The 24,195-nt window shown below is 38.9% G+C and overlaps 1 protein-coding gene across 6 annotated transcripts in view; it reads left to right on the top strand.

Moving 5' to 3' along the window:
* STX12 (syntaxin 12) overlaps positions 1–20,729 on the top strand; it is a 34,073-nt gene extending 13,344 nt beyond the window's left edge. For 2 of the 6 annotated variants that reach the window (XM_022551958.3, XM_089898062.1), the window contains exons 2-9: positions 180–249; positions 1,808–1,907; positions 6,049–6,186; positions 12,060–12,103; positions 13,411–13,516; positions 16,997–17,069; positions 18,101–18,183; positions 19,503–20,729. In XM_022551958.3, the coding sequence (XP_022407666.2) occupies positions 180–249; positions 1,808–1,907; positions 6,049–6,186; positions 12,060–12,103; positions 13,411–13,516; positions 16,997–17,069; positions 18,101–18,183; positions 19,503–19,595 (707 nt within the window). In that variant the 3' untranslated portion in view covers positions 19,596–20,729. Of the gene's footprint in view, positions 1–179; positions 250–1,807; positions 1,908–6,048; positions 6,187–12,059; positions 12,104–13,410; positions 13,517–16,996; positions 17,070–17,492; positions 18,184–18,306; positions 18,393–19,502 lie in introns of those variants that run through there. The other 4 variants (XR_016388150.1, XM_089898055.1, XM_089898051.1 and 1 more) reach the window with 4 other exon arrangements.
* The last annotated feature ends 3,466 nt before the right edge of the window (positions 20,730–24,195 follow it).

Genomic DNA, 24,195 nt, shown 5'->3' with positions numbered 1-24,195 from the left:
GGCTTAGTTGCTCCGCGGCATGTGGGATCTTCCTGGACCAGGGCTCGAACCCGTGTCTGCTGCATTGGCAGGTGGGTTCTTAACCACTGCGCCACCAGGGAAGCCCTGTGTTTTTCTTTTTTTGTGTGTGTGTGTGTGTGTTTTTCTTTTCAATAAATCTTTTTTTCTTCTCTCCCCAGCTGCTCAGATAAAGAATTTGATGAGCCAACTAGGAACTAAGCAAGATTCAAGCAAGCTACAGGAAAATCTGTGAGTAGCTTCCTAACAAGGTTGGGATTTGTGAGGACCTTTTGGGGACACACTTAATACCCTTGCTGCCTGGCAGCTGAGGTTTCAGGCCTGTGAAATCAGAATGAGAGGCAGTGGGATATGAGGTCATAGCTGGATCTAGAAGGGGAGCAACAAAATATATTAATGGGTTGTGATCTCCGTTGCCTCGCAGAGTCCTTGAACGCTGCTTCTTTTCTCCCTTGGGCAGTTTAGCAGAACAATTTAGGGAAGCAGAGAGGGAATCCCTACCACTCTTAAACTACATTCTGCCTAAATGAGCTTCCTTGTTGGCAGAGGCCTCCTGATGATCTACAGCGCTCGTCTAATCGGGTTGGATTTCCAACTGTCTATCATATTAGAAAAATGTATTCAGAATGACCCGAGGAGAGTCTGAGGGAGAGAATAGTGGAATAGATTCTTTTTATTATGTCCTTCTTGACTCCGTCTCTGCTTTTAGAAGTTCAAGTTTTCATCTTTAACACGCACTGAACGATATTCTTTGTTTCCTGTCCTAGACATTGTGAAGTGAGAGAATGACTTACTACTTTGAGCTTTTTCCAGGGAGATGTGAGATAGCTCTGGGTATGTTAGTACTGTCTGCGATGCTCAGGCTTCTGATTGACTTCCCTCTTGGGGTTGTTTTGTTTGTTTGTTTGTTTTGTCTCCCTCTTGGTTTTGACTCCCTTGTTTTATTTATTTTTATTTTTTTTATCTTGGAGGCCCCTTTGCAGTGAAAAAAACATTAGTAATTAATGGTGTGGTTTCCCTGTCCTCCCTTAAACCCTTTGTAGAAATGGCCAGATAGTAGAGGAAACCATGACTAAAGGAACCTTTTTTGTATTTCTGCTACCTTTCAATCCCACTTAATATAGCACACATTCTTCCCTCTTTAATTTCCTTCCCCCTCTGCTCGTTACATTTTTTTACACAGTATAGGGCTTCTTTGTTTTGGAGGGAAGAGCCAGAAAGTCAGGCCTAAGGGACAGGTAGGGAGCCAAGGATAAAGCTGAAAAAGCATGAGTTTTAAGCAAGAGCGTGGGAGTAGATCTTTGGAGGTTGTTCCCTAGGGTGGAAGCTGTGCTTCTAATGCACATTTCGTCCAACCTCCAGTGCCTGGATTCTGTCACTAGTCAGTGGACTGTGACAGACAGTACCCATGCAGAACTCCTGGGCAAATCAATACGACAGTTTTGAGAGAGCGTTCAGTGTGTTAAAACTCTTAGATTGAGGTGTGGGGGCAGTTGCTCTTCTTCTATCAGAACTGCTGAGAATGCTTTTCCTTCCTCCCCGAGGAGTTAAAATACCCAGTCAGCAGGTTTCATTGAGGCAGGTTCTTTCTACTCAGTAACATGAAGACGACTTGAGGTGAGTATGACTGGGTAGTATTTCCGGAATTTTGTTGTGAACCTGGGCATCTAGGAACCCATTTCTTCAAGTGCCCTTTCATTCCCTGTGTTGTGAGACACTCTGAGAACGAACTGATACCAACAGCTCTCAAGAAGTGAGAATATCCTAAAACATATCTTTTCTCTCTTAGGCAACAGTTACAACACTCTACAAATCAGCTTGCCAAGGAAACAAATGAATTACTGAAGGAATTAGGGTCCTTGCCCCTTCCTTTATCTACTTCAGAACAGGTTGGTATTTTGTGGGGTTTTGGCTTGTTTTTTAATAAGAAAGGACTTTGTTTTTGTGGAGAGGCAGTGTGTGAAACAAAAATAACTTGGCCTTTGGTTCTAGATAGACCTTCTCTGAACCTCAGTTTCCTTATTCATAAAATGGATAAGTGTCTTTTGTGACAACAGAAAGAACATATGCACCGGATCTTGCAAAGTGCCTAGCATTTAGTAGGTACTCAATATGGGTAGTGGCTGCTGTTATTAGTAATAATATATTAGTAAAATGGGTTTAACTGGAGAAGAATGTCCATGTTTGCATCTTGTTGGGGTTTGACCTGCAGCTTTATGCTTTCAGGCTTGATCCTAGTTTTCTTGTATCCTGTATCTATAAATTTCAAGCAGACGTCTTTTATATTTTGTAGTCACTTTCATGTCGCATCATGAATCATTTATAGGTCTCAGGTTGAGGAAATGCTCAGGGAAATAGATTCCTCTATTTAAGTCATTTTCTTCAGTGGCCATTTAAATCCTTTAAAAACACACAATTTTTACTGGAATTCATTGTTCCCTTGATATGCGTGCCTTTTCTTCAGACGTTCCTGAAGTCAGATGTGCCCCCTCCACTGTGGCTTGACTTTTTAATCTATTATTCATGGTCTGCCTCAAATCCTCTCTCTTCCAGGGCAAAAACCTTCTTCATCTATCTTAGCCTATTATGATTCTATTTTGCTTTTAGTTTCTGTACCACTCATGGGAGCACTTAACTTACATTTCTTTTTATTATTGAATTTTTTTAAATGATGGTATCCTATCTCTGATGGCTCTAAAGATGAAGCCTACCACCTCCCTATCCCGGGTTGTCTGTGCATTGTGACTATTGGAACATAAAACAATTTTAGTGTGTTGTGATCATCATTTATAAAAATGAAACAAAGTAGAAATATCAGAGTGTGTAACCATGTAATAAGGGTAAATACTGTTAATGAAACTTTCATACATATGTATATATATGGTGCTAGGTCAAGATGTCACATTCTTATTCTGTGTCTCCATCAAAAAAGTTTGAAAATCATCAGTTTAACCCATTCCTGGCAAGTCATTTAATGAAGTATATGGTTCAGCCTTTGGAGTTTTGGCATCCCCTTGCACAAAAGAAAAGAACCAAAACTAGGTGCTTTTGTCATCCTGCTACAAAGTAGTAACCTTAATGTAATCACCCTTTGACTATCCACATGTGCTGTTTGTTTTGTTACTCATCCTGATATTTCACCTATGGACCAGTTCCCCCTTGCCATTCATTGTCTCAAATTGTTCCCAAATCACCCCTTTCCTCCCCCCAGCTGTGCACTTAGGGAATACACACTTGCAGATAATTTTAGCAGTAATAAAAAGGGAGTCTAAGAGTCTGATGTAAACAGAGTATTGAAAGTACTTAAGTGTTAAATAGTAGCCTAAGCAAAATGTAAAGTTCAATCTGCTTAAAAATAAACCTAACGTATTCCAAAATCAAATAGAATTTAGTTTTGGATTATGCATGCTCTTGTTCCCTTACGTTATCTTGGATCATTAAGAACATGAAATAAATCTACAGACATATTCTCTCTGGTGAAATACAGATCCTTGATTCCCTTCCTCCTATTGTGCTGAATATTCTTTTCCCTTTCAATTGTTTCTTTATCTACTTAATGTGAGCCCTGTCACCCATCTTTTTGTTACTGGACTATCAAACCATACATCCTACTCTCACATTTTCTCATACCTACGTGCTGTCATCAGTAATCTCCTAGTTGCTAAAGCCAGTGGCCTTTTTTGAGTTTATTCACTTTTCTTTGTTTCATTTGATCCTCTTGCCCATCCTGTCTTCACTGAAACTTTCTTCTTTCCATGATCTCTGTAGTAAAGCCTACAAAGTAGTTTTCATGTCTCCCAACTCTGGTGATCCCTTTCTGGCCTATTTTCTCTTACCCCAGGTTGAGTCTCAGCCTCCTTCTCTGACTTTATATCTTCGTAGAAGTGGGTGTGCCCCAAGGCTCTGCCATTGATCCTGTAATTTTATTACTCTATGCTTTCTCCCTCAGGAGTCTTTTCTACTGTACTTTTATGAGCTTCCTGTCACCTTTATGAACGTGATCCCCAGATCTTTTTCAAGCCCTAGCCCCTAAACCTCTAAGTATTTGGCCCATATTGCCAATTCCTGCTCTAACATCTCCTCCTGAATATGCTGCCTTCATCTAAAATTTAATGTGTTGTCTTATACTGAATTCTTCCTGTTTCACCCAAACCCCTTGACTAAGCTGATTAACAATGCTTATTGTCATAAAAAAGTTTGTGCCTTTTGACCTAATGTTCCCACTCCTGCAAATGTGTTTGCGTTCTAAGAAAAGGAAACCAACTATGTACTCCGGAGCCAAATTTCCTGGATTTAAATTCTACCCCTGCCATTTACTCTGTGATCATAGGCAAATTGCTTAACCTCTCTGTGCCTCATTTGTCTGATCTGTAAAATAGGTACTATAATAGTACCTAATTTATAGGTTGATGTATGGATTAAATGAGTTATTATATAAGGTACTTATAACAGTACTGGTACATGATAAGCACTGTATAAATATTAGCTGTTACAATGGGGCTCACTTTAGCTTTATTTATAATGGTTAAAAGTGGAACAGTCTAGAAGGAATGTTTACCTAAAATTTACTAGATCAACTTGATGGAGTATTATATAACAAAGACCATAATTGTGAAGAGTATGGTAACATGGAAAATGTTAATGATATACTTAAAAGATAGCACTTTTGTATAGTGAGATTGGGGAGTGATGGGTTTTTTCCCCCTATTGTTATAATGTTTATGTAAAAATTAAAATCCAAGAAAAGGGATAAAAAGTCCCTTATCTAAATTTGCTCTTCAGTATTACCATCACTCTCCCAGGCGTGAAATTTGAGTCATCCCTTGACTTCATACCCCTTTCCCCACAGCCAGTCACATAATATTCCTTAGATTCATTTCTTTGTGTTCCCATTACTGATACCACGTCTTCCTAACCTTAAATCTAGATTATTGCAGTCATCTTTTTGACTTGTTTCTTTTTCCCATTCCATCACCATCACGGACTAATTTTTCTAAGTTATCATTTTGTACCCATCATGTTCTCCACACAGAAATCTTCGTTGCTCTTTGTTCTGTAGAGGTTGAATCCCAAACTCATTATCTTGGCATTTAAAACCTGCCGTGGCCACCCCCTTTCCTCCTTTTCCAATTTTATCTTTTAGCTATGCTCATGAAAAAGCCTTTGGTTCAAGCCAAACTATCTTTTTCTAGATCCTCTGCAAATTTCTGCCACCATGCCTTTGCTCACACTGTTGCCTTGCCTGGATTCGCCTTACCCCTTCTCTCTGCTCTTCATGCCTTACTCTTCCTTCGGTGCCCACCTCCTCTGGAGGCCTTTTGATCACTTAGATTCTTACTGATCATACTTGCCTCTGTATAATGTGTACAGTACTCTGTATAGTACTAATTGAATATAGCAATTATTTGTATTGATTTGTTATTTGTATATCTAAATTCTTTATCTCCACATAGATGATAAGCTGTTTGAGGTCAGGGGTGACTTTTTACTTCTGTGTTCTCAGCACCCAGCAAGTGCTCTCAGTATGTGTTTTTTGAGACGTAGCATCAGTAAGCTTAGTAAAGGTAGCTCGTAACTCTACAAAGTAGTTTTCAGGTTCTCAAAGATTTTGAACCTCACTACAGTGTGAAGGAAAATGATGGTTTTCAGGTAAGCTGTGAACTCAGTATAGATGAATACAGTTTTAACATTTTAGCAAGAAAACAATCTCTGTTGGGTATTCTGCTTTTAGATTCTCCTGGGAGCTAACATTTTGAATTGTGGCTCGCTCTGAGATTCCCTTACCAGGTAAATGATACCCAATTCCCAGGTTTGTCAGAATGAAAGAAGGAAAACTCTGACTTGGCCTATAGTATTAACCAGGGATTTGAGTTAGAAAAGGACAAATTTATTAATTTAAGGAAGAGCCTATTTCATAGTAATTTTCCTAGTTGGAACTCTTTAGGAGGTATAATTTTGCTTTTAATGGGAATTAAAACCAAATGATTCTGGGTTAATGTGAAATTTCAAGTTCTTATTTAATTTCCTTAGCGCCAGCAGAAACTTCAGAAGGAACGTCTCATGAATGACTTCTCTGCAGCCTTAAACAATTTCCAGGCTGTGCAGAGAAGGGTATCTGAAAAGGAAAAGGAGAGTATTGCCAGAGCAAGAGCTGGATCTCGTCTTTCTGTAAGTTTATTTCCAAAAGAAGACCTTTGCAAATTTCAGGATGTTCTTTCCTAAGTTTTTAAAAAATTTTTGACCATTTTCTTTGCTTACTATCCCTCCAAATAATAAACATAGACATTAGCTGCTGTGAAAATGTCAGATTGGTTTACCCTTTGTTTAAAAAAAAAAAAATGTACATATAGTCACTTTGTACACTAGACCAGAAAAGAATGTGCCCAAAGATTTACAAAAGTGACAGGTAGAATTGTGTGTCATTTTCTTTTTCCTTTTTTCTTGTCATGTTGATCTTATGTTAAAAACTTAAAAAAAGAAAAAAGAATACATCTGTTTCCTAGAATATCGCAGGCTAGGTTATTTGGACTAGCCTTCTCTTTGAAAAGAATTAACAAATACTAGATTTTAACAACCCAATTTCTTAAAAATATTAAGAGCCATGAAAATATTAAGGTCAAAGTCTAAGAGAAGGTGTGAACCCATAGACATAAGCAGAGCACTGAAACTGCTTTTCCACTGAGTACATTTACTGAGGGCCAACTTAGATTCAGTTTCGATGTCCTCATGGCATGAAGGGGGACAAAAGTCAAAGCCAAGAATCCATGCATGGTGGATAATCTAAAAGAAGGTGCTCCTCAAATTAAACTGGGCCCTAAAAAATGAAAAGTAAGCCCTCCTTTCCCCTAGCAGACTGCAAAAAAGATCGCATTAGCACTGAGGATGGCAGGAGGGAGGGGAAATCCAGACAGTAAGTTGTACCACAAAGTAACCTTCAGGCAGATTTACTGCCCAAATTCTACCTGAATGGTCCAAAAGCCTAAAGCTTCAAGTAGTCCTGGTCTGGATGAGTACCTACGTGCCAGACAGAAGCAAATACAAATCCTTTCTGTTTAGAGGCCTTTATCCTAGCCCTAAAAGAATACCCTCAAATAAGTTTTGAAGTGTAATGAGCAGCCCAGGGTACACAAATAAACAAATAACCCCGGACAAAAACTAGTAGAAACAAAAGTGAGGTGAAATAGACCTATAAAGACTTAATGTATTAGAATTATAAGATAACTATACTTATTGGGTTTAAAGAAATAGAAGATCTTGAACACATCTGCAGGAAGAAGGAAACTACAAAAAGCTTTGTAAAGAGTCAAAAGATTTTCTAGAATTGAAAAATATAATGTGGAAATTAAAAACTTAACGGGTATGTGGTTTAACTAGAAAATAGGTTAGAAAATATTATCCAGCATGTAGCAAGAGGGTTAAGAAGTTAAATAGGGAAGAAAGGTTATGAGAAATGGAGACTGAAGTAAAAGGATCTAAAATAGTTTTTTTTTTAAATAAATAAATTTATTTATTTATATTTGGCTGCGTTGGGTCTTTGTTGCACGCGGGCTTTCTCTAGTTGTGGCGAGTGGGGGCTACTCATTGTGGTGTGCGGGCTTCTCATTGTGGTGGCTTCTCTTGTTGCGGGCTCTAGGCACATGGGCTTCAGTAGTTATGGCACACGGGCTCCGTAGTTGTGGCTCGCAGGCTCTAGAGCGCAGGCTCAGTAGTTGTGGCGAACGGGCTTAGTTGCTCCGTGGCACGTGGGATCTTACTGGACCAGGGCTCGAACCCGTGTCCCCTGCACTGGCAGGCGGATTCTTAACCACTGTGCCACCAGGGAAATCCCTATAATAGTTTTAATTAGAGTTACAGAATGAGGGTAGAGCAGACATGGATCAGAAGTCATATTTGAAGAGAGAATGGCTGGTAATATTTCAGAACTGATGAAAGTCACTAATCTACAGTTTCAAGAACCCCAACAAATCCCAAGAAGGATAAATTTAAAAACTCTAATTCTAGGTATATCAAAGAGAAACTTCAGAACACCAAAGACAAAGAGAAAATCATAAAAATAGCCCGGGAGGGCTTCCCTGGTGGCACAGTGGTTGAGAGTCCGCCTGCCGACGCAGGGGACACGGGTTCGTGCCCTGGTCCAGGAAGATCCCACATGCCGCGGAGCGGCTGGGCCTGTAAGCCATGGCTGCTGAGCCTGCGCATCCGGAGCTTGTGCTCCACAACGGGAGAGGCCACAACAGTAAGAGGCCCACGTACCGCAAAAAAAAAAAAAAAAGAAGCCAGGGAAACAATAGAATATCTTCAAAGGTGCAATAGTTAGACTTCTCAACAGCAACACTTGAAGCCAGTAGAGTGTTGTCTTTAATGTTATGAAGGACGATAACTGCCTCCCTAGGATTCTAAACCCAGTGAAAATAGATAACCAGAATGAGGCTAATTAAAGACGTTTTCAGTCAAAAGAGAGTTTGCTATCAGCACACCTTACTTAAGAACATTCTAAAGAATGAACTTCAGGCAGAAGGAAGGTGATCCCAGATAGTAAGCCTGAAAAGCAGAAAGGAGTAAGAATAAAGAAAGTGGTAAATATGTGAAAAGACAAATCACAAACAGGGAGAAGATACTGCTATTTGTACAACTGACAAAAGACTGGTATCGAGAAAATATAAAGAATTCTCAGGAATCAATATGAGCAAGACACAACCCAACAGAACAATAGTTTCTTAAACTTTTTGATTTCAGGGCCCCATTATACTCTTAAAAATTATTAAGGACCCCAAAGAGCTTTTGCTTGTATGAATGATATCTATTGATATATATTGTATTAGAAATTAAAACTGAGTTTTTAAAATGTTTATTATTTCATTTACAAATAATAATAAACCCATTACATACTAACATAAAAATGTAAATGAGATTTTAATTAATACTACTTTTCCAAAACAATAAAAAAAGTTTTAATGAGAAGAGTGGCATTGTTTTCATTTTTGCAAATCTTTTTAATATCTGGCTTGACAGAAGGAAGCTAGATATTCATACCTGCTTCTGTATTCAGTCTGTTATGATATGTTGTTTTGGTTGAGGTATCTGAAGAAAATCCAGCCTCACAGAGGTAAGTAACTGGAAAAGGAAGGAATATTTTAATTAACCTCTTCAGATCATTGTTGATATTTTTCCTTGATACTACATCAAAACTTAGTTGCATTGTGGAATCGAAAACCATTGTCAATGACTTGTTCGTACTCTGATGCATTAAAATCTTGGTCTGTCTTATGCTTTTATTGGATCTTTTATCCGTGCATGATTTTTATAACATCATGTATTTATCATTTGGAAAATATTGGTTCCCTGACTTATGCAGGTCTTCTAAATGTTGATATATTTCATTTTACAATATCAAAAAATCATGTATTATCTTCAGCTTGACCAGAAAAGTCTTTAAATATTGAGAATCTCTCAAGTTCACAAGCAGTAGATACAAGTTTTCCAGAATTCTTTTTTTTTCTATTTGAAAGCTAGATTTTTATCACTGGCAACAAACACTGTGCATTATTTTCCTTGAGGTGACAGGCTCACATTGTTTATCTTGAAGACCTTGTCTTTTGAATACCCATCTGAGTAACCATAGATTGTTAGTTATTCTTTTATATATATCATATATAATATATGTTTGTGTATACATATATATGTGTATATATGCGTATATGTATATACACAAATTGTATTAAAAGTTTATATATTTTAAAAGTTTTATATATAAGTATAAACTATATTGAATAAGTAAAAATGCTATTCCCTAAAAAAAGTAGCTAGTTCACCCAGCAACTCAATTACACAAGTGCTTTTCCTGGAGACAAACATCGTATTGCTGTTTGTAGCAGGAGGGCTTTATGTATACTTCCCATTTCATCATACAGAATATTAAAAAGACATGTACTAAAAAAAAAAAAGAGACATGTACTGAGATTTAGTTAATTAATAAATTTAATGGCTTCATTAAGGACAAACTGGCTTTTATCCCCCTATGTGTGGTGATAAAGAATAGAAAACTCCTAGTATGGTTTGGTGCCACTGCCTTGATTTGTGTCAAAGTGCAAGTGGTAGTTTTGTCCACCTTTGTTTTTGTCAACACAGTGATAAAAGCAAATAACATCTTAGTATTGCTTTGAATAATGGTCAAATGGACCATTTTTAGTAGTCATGGAATTACAGATTAAAACCACCCTGAGATACTATTTCATGTCCAAAGTAAGGGCAGAAAAAAAAAAAAGGCAGAAATTTAAAATTCTGTGAACAGGGAGGGTTGTTGCCATGGATATGATGCACAGGAACTTTCCTATCTGGCCAGTGGTAGTATGAGTTGGAACAACCACTGGAAAACATTCTGGCTGCAACTTCAGAACACATGCACACCTTATGACCCAGCAGTTCTATGCTAGAGAACACTGTAAGTCTGTACCAGGGTATATGTACAGGAATGTTCATAGCAGCATTATTTGTAGTACTCAAAAATCGGAAACATCCAAATGTCGATTAACAGTAGAAGAGATAGGGCTTCCCTGGTGGTGCAGTGGTTAAGAATCCACCTGCCCATGAAGGGAACACGGGTTCGAGTCCTGGTCCGGGAAGATCCCACATGCTGCGGAGCAACTAAGCCCATGCGCCACAACTACTGAGCCTGCTCTCTAGAGCCCGTGAACCGCAACTACTGAAGCCCATGCGCCTAGCGCCCATGCTTTGCAACAAGAGAAGTCACTGCAATGAGAAGCCCGCACACTACAATGAAGAATAGCTCCCGCTCGCCGCAGCTAGAGAAAGCTCGTTGCACAGCAACGAAGACCCAAGGCAACCAAAAATAAATAAATACATTAATTAATTTTAAAAAACGTATAAAAAATACAAGAAAATGATGATCACAAAGTCAGGATGATGGTTGCTCTAAAGGAGAGGGAGGTGATTGTAACTGGAGGAGGGCACATAGGTAGGCTTTAGGATGCTAGCAGTGTTCTGTTTCTTTTTTTTTTTAATTTATTAAATTTATTTATTTTTGGCTGCATTGGGTCTTTGTTGCTGCGCGTGGGCTTTCTCTAATTGTGGCGAGTGGGGGCTACTCTTCATTGCTGTGCACAGGCTTCTCATTGCGGTGGCTTCTCTTGTTGCGGAGCACGGGCTCTAGGCATGCGGGCTTCAGTAGTTGTGGCACACAGGCTCAGCAGTTGTGGCTTGTGGGCTCTAGAGCTCAGGCTCAGTAGTTGTGGTGCATGGGCTTAGTTGCTCTGCAGCATGTGGGATCTTCCTGGACCAGGGCTCAAACACGTGTCCCCTGCCTTGGCAGGCAGATTCTTAACCACTGTGCCACCAGGGAAGCCCTTGTTTTGTTTCTTGATATGGGGAAAAAGTAAAAATGTTTTTTAAAAAAACCCACAGTGTTCCTCTGGGTGGGTGGAATTTTGAAATTTTCTTTATTTTGCTTATCTTTTTAATTATTGTTATCATAAAAAGGGACGGCTTTTTAAAAATAGGAAAAGATTGCTCTTTTAACATTTTTTCTTAGTTTGTTGTTAAATTACAAAAGTAATACATAATTAGACTGATTTTTTAAGTCAGTTTGCCACTTTTGTACCTAATATGCTTTAAATGTCCATTTAAAAAAATCTTCACATGTTCTGAAAATTTGTTTCCTAGCAAATTTTCAACTCCTTCCCTTAATCCACCTGCCTCCAAATTTTAAGATAGGTTATCATTATTATTAATTTTTATTCCTTTCTCCTATCCATGTTTTCTCCGTCCTACTTAGTATGGTTTCTGTTCTGAATCCAAATTGGAATGCAGATTTGCTTTCAACTACTTCACACCCATTTCCTGGTCCAGTCAGATTGCCAGAGCCCTGTGTCATCTTACAGACTCTGTTGGAGCCAAGGGATGTTACTTCTTTATACTGTAGCTAAAGGAAGCCATTGTGTGTGTGTGTGTGTGTGTGTGTGTCTGTCTGTCTGTCTGTGACATGTTTCTGGATAACAGCAGCAATAATGCCATCTGCTTTCTAGGTGGAGGAGAGGCAAAGAGAGGAGCAGCTCGTCTCATTTGACAGGTAAAGGAATTATTCTAATGTAGAGAGTTGAGATGGGATTTTATACTTTATACTTAATTTTAATTTTAAAAATCAATGAGAAAAAAGGAGGAAAAAGAAAGGGAGTCCTGGAGTAGGTAATTTATAATCCATCAAATAAAAAGTCAAAACTGTGGGCTTTTCCCAGATCTTTGAATTATGGAAGGAATAATTTCAAAGTGAATAAAAAACTTTCAAGAAATCTCTGATGTCTATGTGTTGAGGAGAGGGTGTGGCTCAATAAGAATAAGTATGAGCCCCCAAATCTACGGATTTGGAGGTCTAAATAATTTTACCTCAAATTCAGATTTAAATTCTTCAAAGTTCTTGGGTCAGTGTTTACTCATCCCTAAAATGGAGGCAACCCATCCTTCTAGGGGTATTAAAAGAAAAAGCAAATAATTTGTATCTGAAGAACATCTCCTTTCTTAACTTCTCCAAACTGAATTAACTAATTCCATAAAAATGTACTGATGGTATTAGTTGAGAACATAAAATGTTTTCTTATAGGTATGTATCTATCTCCCCCCCACTATACTGTGAGCACCTCAAAGGCCTGGGGTGCTGTCTTATTCAGTTTTGTATCTCCAGCACATGGAGGAAATTCTTTAAATATTGTGGAGATGATTTGTGATTTATGTGTACTGTTGGAAAATGCTTAATACTGAATTTTCAAAGTGTTACATTTCTAGTATAAGATGTCGTATGCGTTTCTTTTAAATATGGTACCTGAAAAGAAGGGTTATAACATTTCACTAGCTTTTTACTTTGGCTTTCTGTTAAGAGACAAACTAAAGCATAACCTCAGAGATTCTCAAAAACCAGGGGATGTGATTCTATCGGACTAATTGGTGAAGCACTGACAGGTCACTTAACCTGCTCTCCTCCACCTGTCTAGTACCCGAGATACCAATACAGCTTGCGCTTTGAGAGTGCCCTGGGAGAGAATGGGCCTTTGTTGATTTCAAATCTCTGCCCACTTCTGTCTAGCAAGCCCTAGCAAGATTGTAGAATGTACCTCTGAAGGGAAACAGCAAGGAGTCCCATCCCTTATAATTCTGCTTCCTCTTAGTTTTGCCCAGGAAAGCTGAGACTTTGTTTTTTTGGTATTACCAACTCTTTGCCTCTGGATGTGAAGAATGTAGCCTCTGACACTTGTATTGATACCAGAGGAGTTGGAGCCCTGGTACTGTCTTTGGGCAGGCTCTGCTGGCAGCAGAGGTGATGAAGGTATGTCTCATGCACACCTTAGAGAGGAGGAATCAACTAGTGTGCTTGTCTCCCTGCAGCCATGAGGAGTGGAACCAGATGCAGAGCCAGGAGGATGAGGTGGCCATCACTGAACAGGATTTGGAACTTATTAAAGAGAGGGAAACGGCAATTCGGCAGCTGGAGGTGAGAGCCAAGTCATGTTCTTTGTTTGACTCAATGTAGATGCAATCTCTTAATTCACCTGGTTTTTCTCGCTGTGATTATGAAAAAGGATGAAATGAGTTGTTGTATGGCTAATGAGACATATTATGTCTCAGTGTAATCACGGTGAATTTGAACTACTCTTATGTTGGTATAGGCCATGGCACCTGAGAATGCCCGAATCCTCTCCTCAGTTACTATATCTTATATGGTCTCCATGAGACTATGCATAGAGAACAGAGCAAGGCCAACAAATATTTTATTGCTCATTAAGACTTTGTCCCCAAACCTCAATGCCAACCTCTAGGTTAGGTAGGGCTCTATGGAGAGCCCTTTGCTTAATCTGAATAGCCTAGAATAAAGATAGGCCAAAAAGGTTTGCTCCGTTTTTGTGTATCCCAAAGTCCACTCCCAAGTTTTGGATATCATGTCAGTGAGTCAGAGAAATAGGAAGAGTTTTTGAGGTAGGGGTTGAGAGAGCGGTCTTGAGGCCTCTCTTACCTTAGTTCCCAACTTTAATCTTGCACAGTGACCAGTAAAATATCCTTAAACCTGAGTACTTTTCTCCTCCATGGGGATAGAAAACTGCCATCCCCGGAGGCAGTGGGGAGGGGAGGGTTGAGAGAGGAGAAACTTTGAACTTCTCCTTGACCTTCATCTGTGGCAGTCGTTCTGAACCATGACGGCACTTTAGAATCACTTGGAGATTTTTTTTAAAATTCCCCAGCTCTCCTCCTCCACTACCAATTACTATGTTTGGACTATATGATTTGCCTATTTTTCATAGATTACAAATGGGCAAACATCCACAAGAGGCCCTGGCCGTGGACACTTTTTCCCTTACAAACTTCGCAGGTGATTACAACGTGCAGTCGAGGTTGAGCCCCACTGCCCTAGAGCCCATCAGTGTCAGTTTTTTTGATGGGACAGCTCATCCTCAAGTTTGATTATTACCTTCAAAAATGTCATGTCTTGGGCTTCCCTGGTGGTGCAGTGGTTGAGAGTCCACCTGCCGATGCAGGGGACACGGGTTCGTGCCCCGGTCCGGGAAGATCCCACATGCCGCGGAGTGGCTGGGCCCGTGAGCCATGGCCGCTGAGCCTGCGCGTCCGGAGCCTGTGCTCCGCAACAGGAGAGGCCACAACAGTGAGAGGTCCACGTATTGCAAAAAAAAAAAAAAAAAAGTCATGTCTTTTCTCTGTTTCACCTTCAAAAATGTCATGTCTTTTCTCTGTTTCACCTATTGCTACTAATCATTGACTTGGTTCTTTAATGTGAGAAATCCTGTTATAGCAGGGAGTAGAGTGAGATATATGGAGCTAAGGAGAAGAATGTAATGTAGTAGATGTCAGGAGTGTAATGGGGACTTCATTCAACAGAATTAAGGCCAAATTCCTTAGCCGGGGCTGGATTTTCATATCCAGTCATTTCCTGCATCTAACATACAAACCCCATGCTAATGGTGAAGCATCACACTCCTGTGTGTCTCTTCTGCTGTCACACTACACTTCTGACACTTCTGGCCCCTAGATGTGTGGGCTTATTCCCACATCAAGCAGCTCTGCCACACCATCGGGATGTCCTACAATTCAACTCAATTCTGACACTATCTCCCTGGAGTTAGCCTCAGATCCCACAAGACTGACCCCCCTCCCTGTGACTTCAGATGCCACTCCCAAATGCAGGTCGTCACCTGTGCTTCTGACCGACAGGCTGGAAACTGGAGGTTCTCACGACCCCGTCCTTGGGTTTCATTAATTTGCTAGAGCTGCTTACAGAACTCAAGAAAACAGTTTACTCACTAGATTACCGGTATATTATAAAAGGATACAGCTCAGGAACAGCCATATGGAAGAGATGTATGGGGCAAAGTATGTGCGAAGGGGTACAGAGCTTCCATGCCCTCTCCAGGCACACCACTCTCCCCAAATCTCCATGTGTTCACCAACCAAGAAGCTCTCTGAACCCTGTGGTTACATGGGCATGATTGATTAAATAATTGGCCCTTGGTGGTTGATTTAACCTTGAGCCCTCCTCCCCTCCCCAGAGGTCAGGATTGGGGCTGAGAGTTCCAACCATCTAATCACCAAGTTGGTTCCCCTGGCAACCAGCCCCCATCCTTACTGGTTTTCCAAAAGTCAAGCCATTAACATAAACTTAGGAGTGGTTGAAAAGGGCTTGTTACGAATAAAAAAAGACATCTTTATCTCATTTATCACTTAGAAAATTCTAAAGTTTTTAGAAGCTCTGTGCTGGGAATGGGACAGAGACCAAATATATATTTCTTATTATGAATCACAATATCACACCTTATGTTATAGTCAAACTGGGCTGTTTGTTCTTTAACCCAGTTACCTTTCTGTGTATATGGCTTCTCTTTTGCTGTAAGGCACAACTCAAGTCCTACCTCTTCTGCCATAGTCTTCCTCCTCTGCTAGACTTCCTATACCATTTATTAGTCATTTACCACGTAACACCCTTTCTTCTTATTTATCTTATTGTATACTGATCCCTCCCCCCGCCCCCCTCCCCGCCCTGTTAGCTATTATTAAGCCCTTTTATATTCACAGCAATTAGCAGACTCTCCCAACTATAGTAGACTCTTAGCAAGTAACTGAGGTTCTGGCAAGAACTATTCTTGCAGGTTATGATTAGGAAGTCATTGCTTTGAAGGCATCATTTTTTATTATAGCATTCTGAGAGGCAGTACACTTTGAAAGAGCGTGGGCTTTAGGGATATAATCCTGGCTGCAATGCTTAGTTTCCTCACTGACGAGTTGTATGACTAGACAAGTTACATAACCTCTCTGAGCCTCATTATCCTCAAAGATACTTAATTCATAGAGTTACTGAATGATTAATTCAAGTATCAAGGAGGCATAGTAACAAAAGATCATGAACTTTTAATTCTCAGTTCTGCCACTTGCTAGCTGTGAGACCTTGGGACAAGTCATTAAACCTCTTTGAGCCGTGATTTTCTCTTCTGTAGAATGGGGATAATACATGTCTCATTGGGTTGTCATGAGGACCAATTAAGTAATAGTTAACAATAGCTGACCCTTATGAAGTGGTTATTTCACAGTTCTAAGAACTTTTTATTTAGTACTTCTGAAAACCCTATGAGATGGGTACTGTCATTGTCCACATTTTAGAGGGGAGGTCCAGAGAAGTTCTTAATTTAAGGTTGGACAACAAAACTGGAGGATTAACAGTCCTCTGTAGCTGACAGTCAGGCTCCAAGAGACTGTGCTTTTAATTACCTACCTGGTATAGTACTTGGCACATAGTAGTCATTTAGTAAATGTTAATAATTAACTATTTTTCATTTTCTGTTTATGGAGAAAACATGATTTATAAGCTTTAAAAACACATGTGTTGTTACTAGACAAAACTTTAGGTAAGTAGAGGAAATGAATCTTCTAACATGTTGCTTAATGTTAATTGTTTTTTTGTGTTCCTCAGGCTGATATTTTGGATGTCAATCAGATATTTAAAGATTTGGCAATGATGATCCATGACCAAGGTGATCTCATTGGTATGTATTATTGATACCTTTAACATGAAGGTGAGTTGACAGTATTTGTGTGCAAAGAAGTCAGTAAGATGTGTCTTAGGAATTTTGGAATACCATTTAAAAATCATTAAATTCATTTTCTTAGCAATTTTCTTATGTTGTCAAATGTGTAAGTTAAAATGAGGCTTCCATGAATAGTCAGCTCCATTCACTTGCCATAGCCTCTTGGTAAGTCTTTGGCTGTTTAGGGAAATATTAGCTGTCAGCTTCCCAGTTTTTATCTCCAGAAACTTGCACAACTATGGGCTTAGAAACCCTTTTTTTTAAAAGCTTTTTATTTGGAAATAGTTTCAAGTTTATAAAAAGTTGCAAAAATGAAAATAATAAGGAACTTCTTGGGCTTCACTGGTGGCTCAGTGGTTAAGAATCCGCCTGTCAATGCAGGGGACATGGGTTCGAGCCCTTGTCTGGGAAGATCCCATGTGCTGTGGAGAAACTAAGCCCGTGCGCCACAACTACTGAACCTGCACTCTAGAGCCCGCGAGCCACAACTACTGAGCCCACGCGCCTAGAGCCCCTGCTCCACAACAAGAGAAGCCACTGCAGTGAGAAGCTTGTGCAACGAAGAGTAGCCCTCGCTCGCCACAATTAGGAAAAGCCTGTGCGCAGCAACAGAGACCCAACACAGCCAAAAATAAATAAATTAAATAAATAAAAAATAAGGAACTCCTTTATAAACTTTACCCAGATTTACCTCTTGTTAACATTCTGCCCCACTTGCTTTTTATTTGCCCTCTTTCTCACTCTATGTATATACCTGATTTTTTTCTGAACCATTTGTGGGTGAGTTATATACTTCATAACCCTCCACCCCAGTATTTATTTCCAAAGAATAGGGCTATTCTCTTATGGAGTTAGTAACTTTTGATTTCATGCCTGGATAGTTGGAGTGATGGTGATGAACCAGGACCCATAGCATCATAATTGTTTTCAGTTTGCAGTCTTGAGACATCTGAGTGTGGTAAAACATCCACTGCCCTTCTTTTTTGCAGACAGCATAGAAGCCAATGTGGAAAGCTCAGAGGTGCATGTAGAAAGAGCCACTGATCAGTTACAGAGAGCTGCTTACTATCAGGTAAAAGCAGGTACTAAAGAAAGTCACTGTGTGCTGTAGACTTTTTGAGAGCAGCTGCAGCCTTTTGCTTAGACTTAAGCTGGAGACAGGTAGTCATAATTGCAGTCCCAGCTCCACTTTTAGTATTTTTCTTTGCAGAGAGATCTACAAAAAGGCATCAAACTTTGAATAAACTGACATAGAAGCCTCTTAGCTGCAAAGCTAACCATGTAAGCTAGCATGATACCTAATCTGGTATAAGCCTACGTTTATAACCTAAACAGCTGAAGTTTGTTTCAATTAGGATAGTAATAGGTACAAAGTAGAACTTTGCAGATACTTTATGTTGACTGTTGCCACAGAGGATGGACAAAGAATCAACTCCGACAGCTATTTATGAATTAATAGGGGCTTATCATTTTGGGGTTATTTCGTATGAATAAGTAGGGGTTAATCGTTCCACTTTCTGTAAAGTGATATTTTTCTACATATGAGTTGAAACTCTAGTTTTGTGACTTTTATCTGGGTCTTTACCTCAGTTTACAAATATTGTGAATGAGGTCCCTCTCATTTCTCCTCAATTTGGTGTTGCATGGCTTTTTAGAAATAAATAGCATTCAGTCAGTTACCATGTTCCTAAGATAGCTGTATTTCACCTGGGACTGTTCTTAAAGAAATTCATATTTAATAATAGTGTTTCCCTTTAAAACTGAGTGATGACTTTAATATCCAACAGTAAAGGAACAATTAAGTAAATTATATACATCCACTCAATGTTATGTGGGAATTAAAAGAGATGTTTATGAAGAGTTTATAATATCAAAATTTTTATGCTAAAGCATTAAGTGATAAAAACATCAAACATCATACAGTATGGTCCCAATTATGTCGGATAACAACATGCATGGATAAAAGATCAGAAGGAAATACAATCAAAATGTCAACTGTTTTATTATCTGTGGGTGATTATTTTCTCTTCTGCTCGTGTGTATTTTTTACAGTGAACATAATTTTACAGTGAACAAAATTTTATACTAGGTATAAAACCTTTATTAAAATACACATGTATGGATAACTTATTTTATTGCAAATAATGCCTAGCAACATAGGTATAAACAGTTCCTTTGCAAAATTGTATTTGGGAGCCTGGAATTAGAACTTGCGCTGCTGCCTTAGCACTGGTAATTTGAGACTTTTGAGAAGGTGTCCGCATAGTCATACATGGATAGAGTTAATTTTGAATTACCAGGAGGCAGATTGATGAAGCACTCTTGGGGTCTTAGATTGAAACGTTTTTTACTTGTTTCATGAGTGTCTTCTTTACATATTTCTCTCCTCAGAAAAAATCTCGCAAGAAGATCTGTATCCTGGTGCTTGTCCTGTCAGTGATTATTGTAATCTTGGGACTTATTTTGTGGCTAGTTAATAAATGAAGTGATTGCCTCTGAGCCTTCTCCTGCTGAGCTGTTTTCAAGGGCAAGTGCTTGCTGGAGTCTTGCCAGAACAAACTGATCACAAGAAGACAGAATACACCAGAATGTCCTGTAATAATTTAGTTAGAAACTAACTACTAACTAGTCCTTGGAATTAGTGACCTGTGGAGACAGTATTTATCAACTTATGTGTACATTTTATTGATTTCTCAAATTAAGAATTAATTTATGTGGATTTTGCTTTCTCTTATACTCTGATTGCCCTTCGTCCCAAGTGTTTACTGAAAGTTACATTCTAGATATTCTTGTTTTGGTAGGTAACACTATAGTCTTGTAATATTGTCTTTCTATGTACATACAAGATTTACCTTTTTACTAGCAACTGAGATAGAATTACTTTCTGTCACCCAGCATATTGGAGTCTGTCAGAAACTGTATAATAAGCCAGCATTTTTTATTATTTAATATTTGTTTGAATTTCTAAGAAGCCTGCCCCCTATATGCTTTGAAAGGTTTTGGCAATGTATTTAACTAGAGAATAAAAAATTGCACAGGTGATCCAGATTAAATGAGAAGTAACTATTTGAGCTGGTCAGCTGTTGGGGTGTGTGTTAATCTGGGTTTAAGTTTATTATCTGCTAGTGTCATCGACTGCAATTCATCCATATATACACTAAATGATCTTGTTCACTTTTTGAAGAGTTTAATTAACATTATGATTCTCTGTGGGGTTCCTCTCCCACATGTCTGTATAGAAGGGGAGAATTAGACAAAGCGTTCTTCTGGAGAGCAAATAGGAATTGTTTGGAATGATTTAATCTTTTGTTGTTGTTGCTCAGTTGTGGTTCTGCATTCCTGGTAAATGATGAATGTTGCCATCAAAAGGCTGCCCCATACCCTAATAAGGTTTGCTGGGCATTTGATGGCAGGAAGATTTTAAAAGCTAGACTGAAGTTGGTTTAAAATTTAGTCCTGTGAACCTGGCGATAAAGCAAAGGTTCTTTTTTGTAAATAATACTGGTTTGGAATAGTGATGTTAGACTTATCCTAATTTATGAACAAGAGATTAATCTCTCCATGCATAGTTTTAGACAAAAAATGTTTCAATAAAAGATTGCTGTCTTGTAACATAAATGTTGTCCACTCCCCTTTTTCACAAGTGTAGGGAAGTTAAAGGGAAAGTAATTTCTCTAGGTTCTCACATAAATGTGAATTGGGCCAACGATTTCAGTTCATCCTTTAGTGAATCAGAGGATCTCACTACCCTGGATATATTTATACTTATTTCTTCCATTCCCTTTAATGTTACTTAATCTTCTTTTACTAAACTAATGTGAACAGCAGGGAAATAGGGCTAAATGCATAAGTTTCTTTGCACTCTTGCAGCATTCCACCCACATAAGACAAATAAACATTTGAAAAGCTTTTGTAGTAAGTTTTTATGAGTTAACATCCTAATGCAGTAGATACTGGGTAATGTGCTGTCCAGAGAAAAACTGAGACCTGCAAGAAGACTGGAGATCAGGTGAGGATTGGTTTAGGGGTGGAATAGGTCCTTTCCTTGAGGAACAGGATAGAGCTATTGGGGCATCAAGTGGCCCAAGCAGCAGCTTCAGAGGTAATTCCTTGGTTATACAATCACTGCCCCTCCAGCTCTAAATTACGGTTGGACTTGAATACATCATTTGTAACATTCCAGGCAAGAAAAAAGTCTTGACTGTAAAAAAATACCAAACAAACAAAAAAAACCACGAAACCTTTCAGTTTGGGTAAAATGAAGCCACCATAGTTCTGTTCTGTGTTATCCAATGGTGGTGGTAATAGTAGTCATGGGTAGCAAATATGACCTTGGCCTAGAATTTCAATGGCCTGGAATTTGTAGTAGTCACCAAGAGGTTCTGCTAAGTGGTCCTAACAAACCTGTTCACAGAATCCTCCTTGACTGTGCTTTGTCCACCTTTAGGGCACCATGGTTTAGGGCAGTGGCTCTTAACCATGGCTTCACATTAGAAACTAAAAAAATACTGATACCTAGGTGACCATGCCACAAGATTCTAATTTAGTTAGTTTGGGTTATAGCCTGGGTATAGAGACTTCTAAAAGCTCCAGATAATTCTCAGGTATAACCATGGTTGAAAACCATTGGTTTGGAGGTCAAAAACTAGACTGGGGTACAGAAGGCCTGGGGAATCTTAGCTCTGTCATTAACTTGCTGTAGGTATTTGGACAAGTTATTTAACCCATAGGCCCCTAGTTTCCTCAGTAGTTCTCTTAAAGCTATAAAATTCTTTGATTATAAAGACCATAGGGATGTGGTCTGAACATACCAACTGTATGTTTGTCTCTGTATTCCTTTCCTTTTCTCTTTCTTTCTCCTTTCTTTATAGAATGTTTTCTCTTCAAGTGAATTAAAACAGTAGTACTGTAGTATAGGGTAAAGTAGAGGTGTCATGCTGGCCACTTCCTCTGCAAATGTTCCAGAACAAGAACTTGCTAGCTGCTAGACCAATGCTCCCTGGGTAGGTTTTGTTTTGTTTTGTTAAGGGGTGGTGATACACTGCCTTGCACCACTGGGGAAAAAATATCAAAATGAAATCATGCTTCAGTCAGTGCAAACTAAAACATACCGAGCCTCCTCCGTTCAGTTTTTTTGTTTTTTGGGTTTTTCCCCCTTCTTTTGTTCAGGGGCAGTTCTCAGTCATGGGAATGAAGCTTTTGCTTTTGGTGACTAAATGCAGACCAGAACCTCACTCAGATTTCATTCTATCCTGTTTCCTAGGGCTAGAAATCACCTGCTTCCTCCCTTTTCTAAGCATATTTAGCGTATCCCTAGGTTTCAAGGAATTTTTCAGTATTGCTTTCCAGTACTATGAATTACATCTACTACTTTAGAATCTCCATTTAGCCAGGAAATAGCTTGAAAGGTTTTAATTCCAACCCTTGATCCTGCTTTTAGGCCAACTGAGTAGTTCATTTTAATACGTATCCAAAATGAAATTTGATGAACAATATACTACTTAATTTTTAAAAGATAAACTTGAAATAATAGAATTTTTAATGTGGGACTCTGATTAAGGACCAAGTTTTTACAGTCCACGGAGAAATGAGAAAAATAACATAGTGGGCTTTTTAAAGTACCATCTATGAATCTGAGCTAATGGCCTTCTCACTTTTTAAAAAGATTATGAAAAGGTGGTGATGTTAGGTGACAGTCTTCATTTAAAAATCTCAGTTGGCAAAATAAAAGTTGACACCCCTATAATACTTATTTTCCCCTGGTCCATGACATCTCGAATATCTGAACCACTCATCTATAAAGCTGCATCGCTTTACAACTGAAGAAGCTGAGGCCGGGAATGGCAGTATACTGCAGGAACTTAGAGGCTTGAGGAAGTGCTCTGTATGTGAATGGTCATTTGTGGGGTAATACTGGAGCCCTTACTACAAGCAATTTACTATGCTGAATGTTTTACATTTATCATCTTACACTCACAAAACTATTGAGGAGATATATTTTTCTCGTCCTCTTTTTATGGATTAGGAAACCGAGGCATAGTAAGTAAGCGACCTGGCCAAGGGCACACAGTTCAGGAGCAGTGGAGCCAGGATTTGATCTCAAGCACACAGACTTCAAAACCACACCTTTAGACACTATACACTGTCTCCATTCATCACTGATACAAACTATCCTGCTCACCACGTCTTTCATGAAGCTTTAACAATGCGGAGTAATGGGAATTTCTATTCAGTTTTCATGAATATCTTTTCTTTTGTTGGCACCTTGTAAACTTTTCATTCACCACCCTGCTAAGTGAAGTCTCCTGCTGTACCATCTCTACACAAACACACAATTTTTTCAGTGTCTCCATTTGATCACTCATATATAAAAGATGTTCTAAGAAGTTTTTTGATATCAGTATGCTCCTTATGTCTTTAGATTCTATTCTAAGGAAGTCTCAAAGTCTAAGAAATTAATGTCTTTGTTGAGATACCAAAATCCAAAGGCAGCTAGCCCATCAGTCTTTACATTTCAAAAGGTTCATGTCCTAGACTGCTGTCCTCCAGTTTGCTGATCTCTATTGACATCATTGGTGCCCAAAGAGCATTTTGCTTTATAAGGCCCAGGAAAGTGTAAGGTGCCATTACATCAGAGGTCAGTGTGAATATCAGCTATGCTGGAAACAGGGAACATGGCCAAGGAATAAAAAATTATAAGGGTAAGAATATACCTTAGGTTTCTTGGGTGTACATTCAGCATTAGAAGGGATTAAATAATAGACCACCCGCAGAAGCTGAGAAATTGAAAGGCAAAGCTGACATAAGATGGTATTAGGTCCCTGATAGTTAGACATGCCTTCAATACCTCTTCATGCCTGAAAAGGGCATGGGACCTTAAAGGCCCACACAATCTCTGTAGACACAAGCACCTTGCTCCTTTCTGTTACACTCAAAACACTTGAAACTATTTAATTCTTTCTTAAGAATCAAGTCCTTGTGCTCAAAGGAGGAAGCTATAGCCTGTTTTCCTGAAACCAAGTTTAGAGCTATCAGCCTAGTCTATTTTTGGAATCACAAAGCTGGAAAGTAGGATATTAACCAG

The sequence above is a fragment of the Delphinapterus leucas genome, chromosome 1 (assembly GCF_059928025.1).
Source record: "Delphinapterus leucas isolate spDelLeu-1000000601 "Yukka" chromosome 1, BTC_Dleu_Yukka2, whole genome shotgun sequence".
Taxonomy (NCBI): Eukaryota; Metazoa; Chordata; class Mammalia; order Artiodactyla; family Monodontidae; genus Delphinapterus; species Delphinapterus leucas.
The sequence above is the reverse complement of the archived record's forward strand: the minus strand, read 5'-3'. Positions and strand labels throughout refer to the sequence as shown.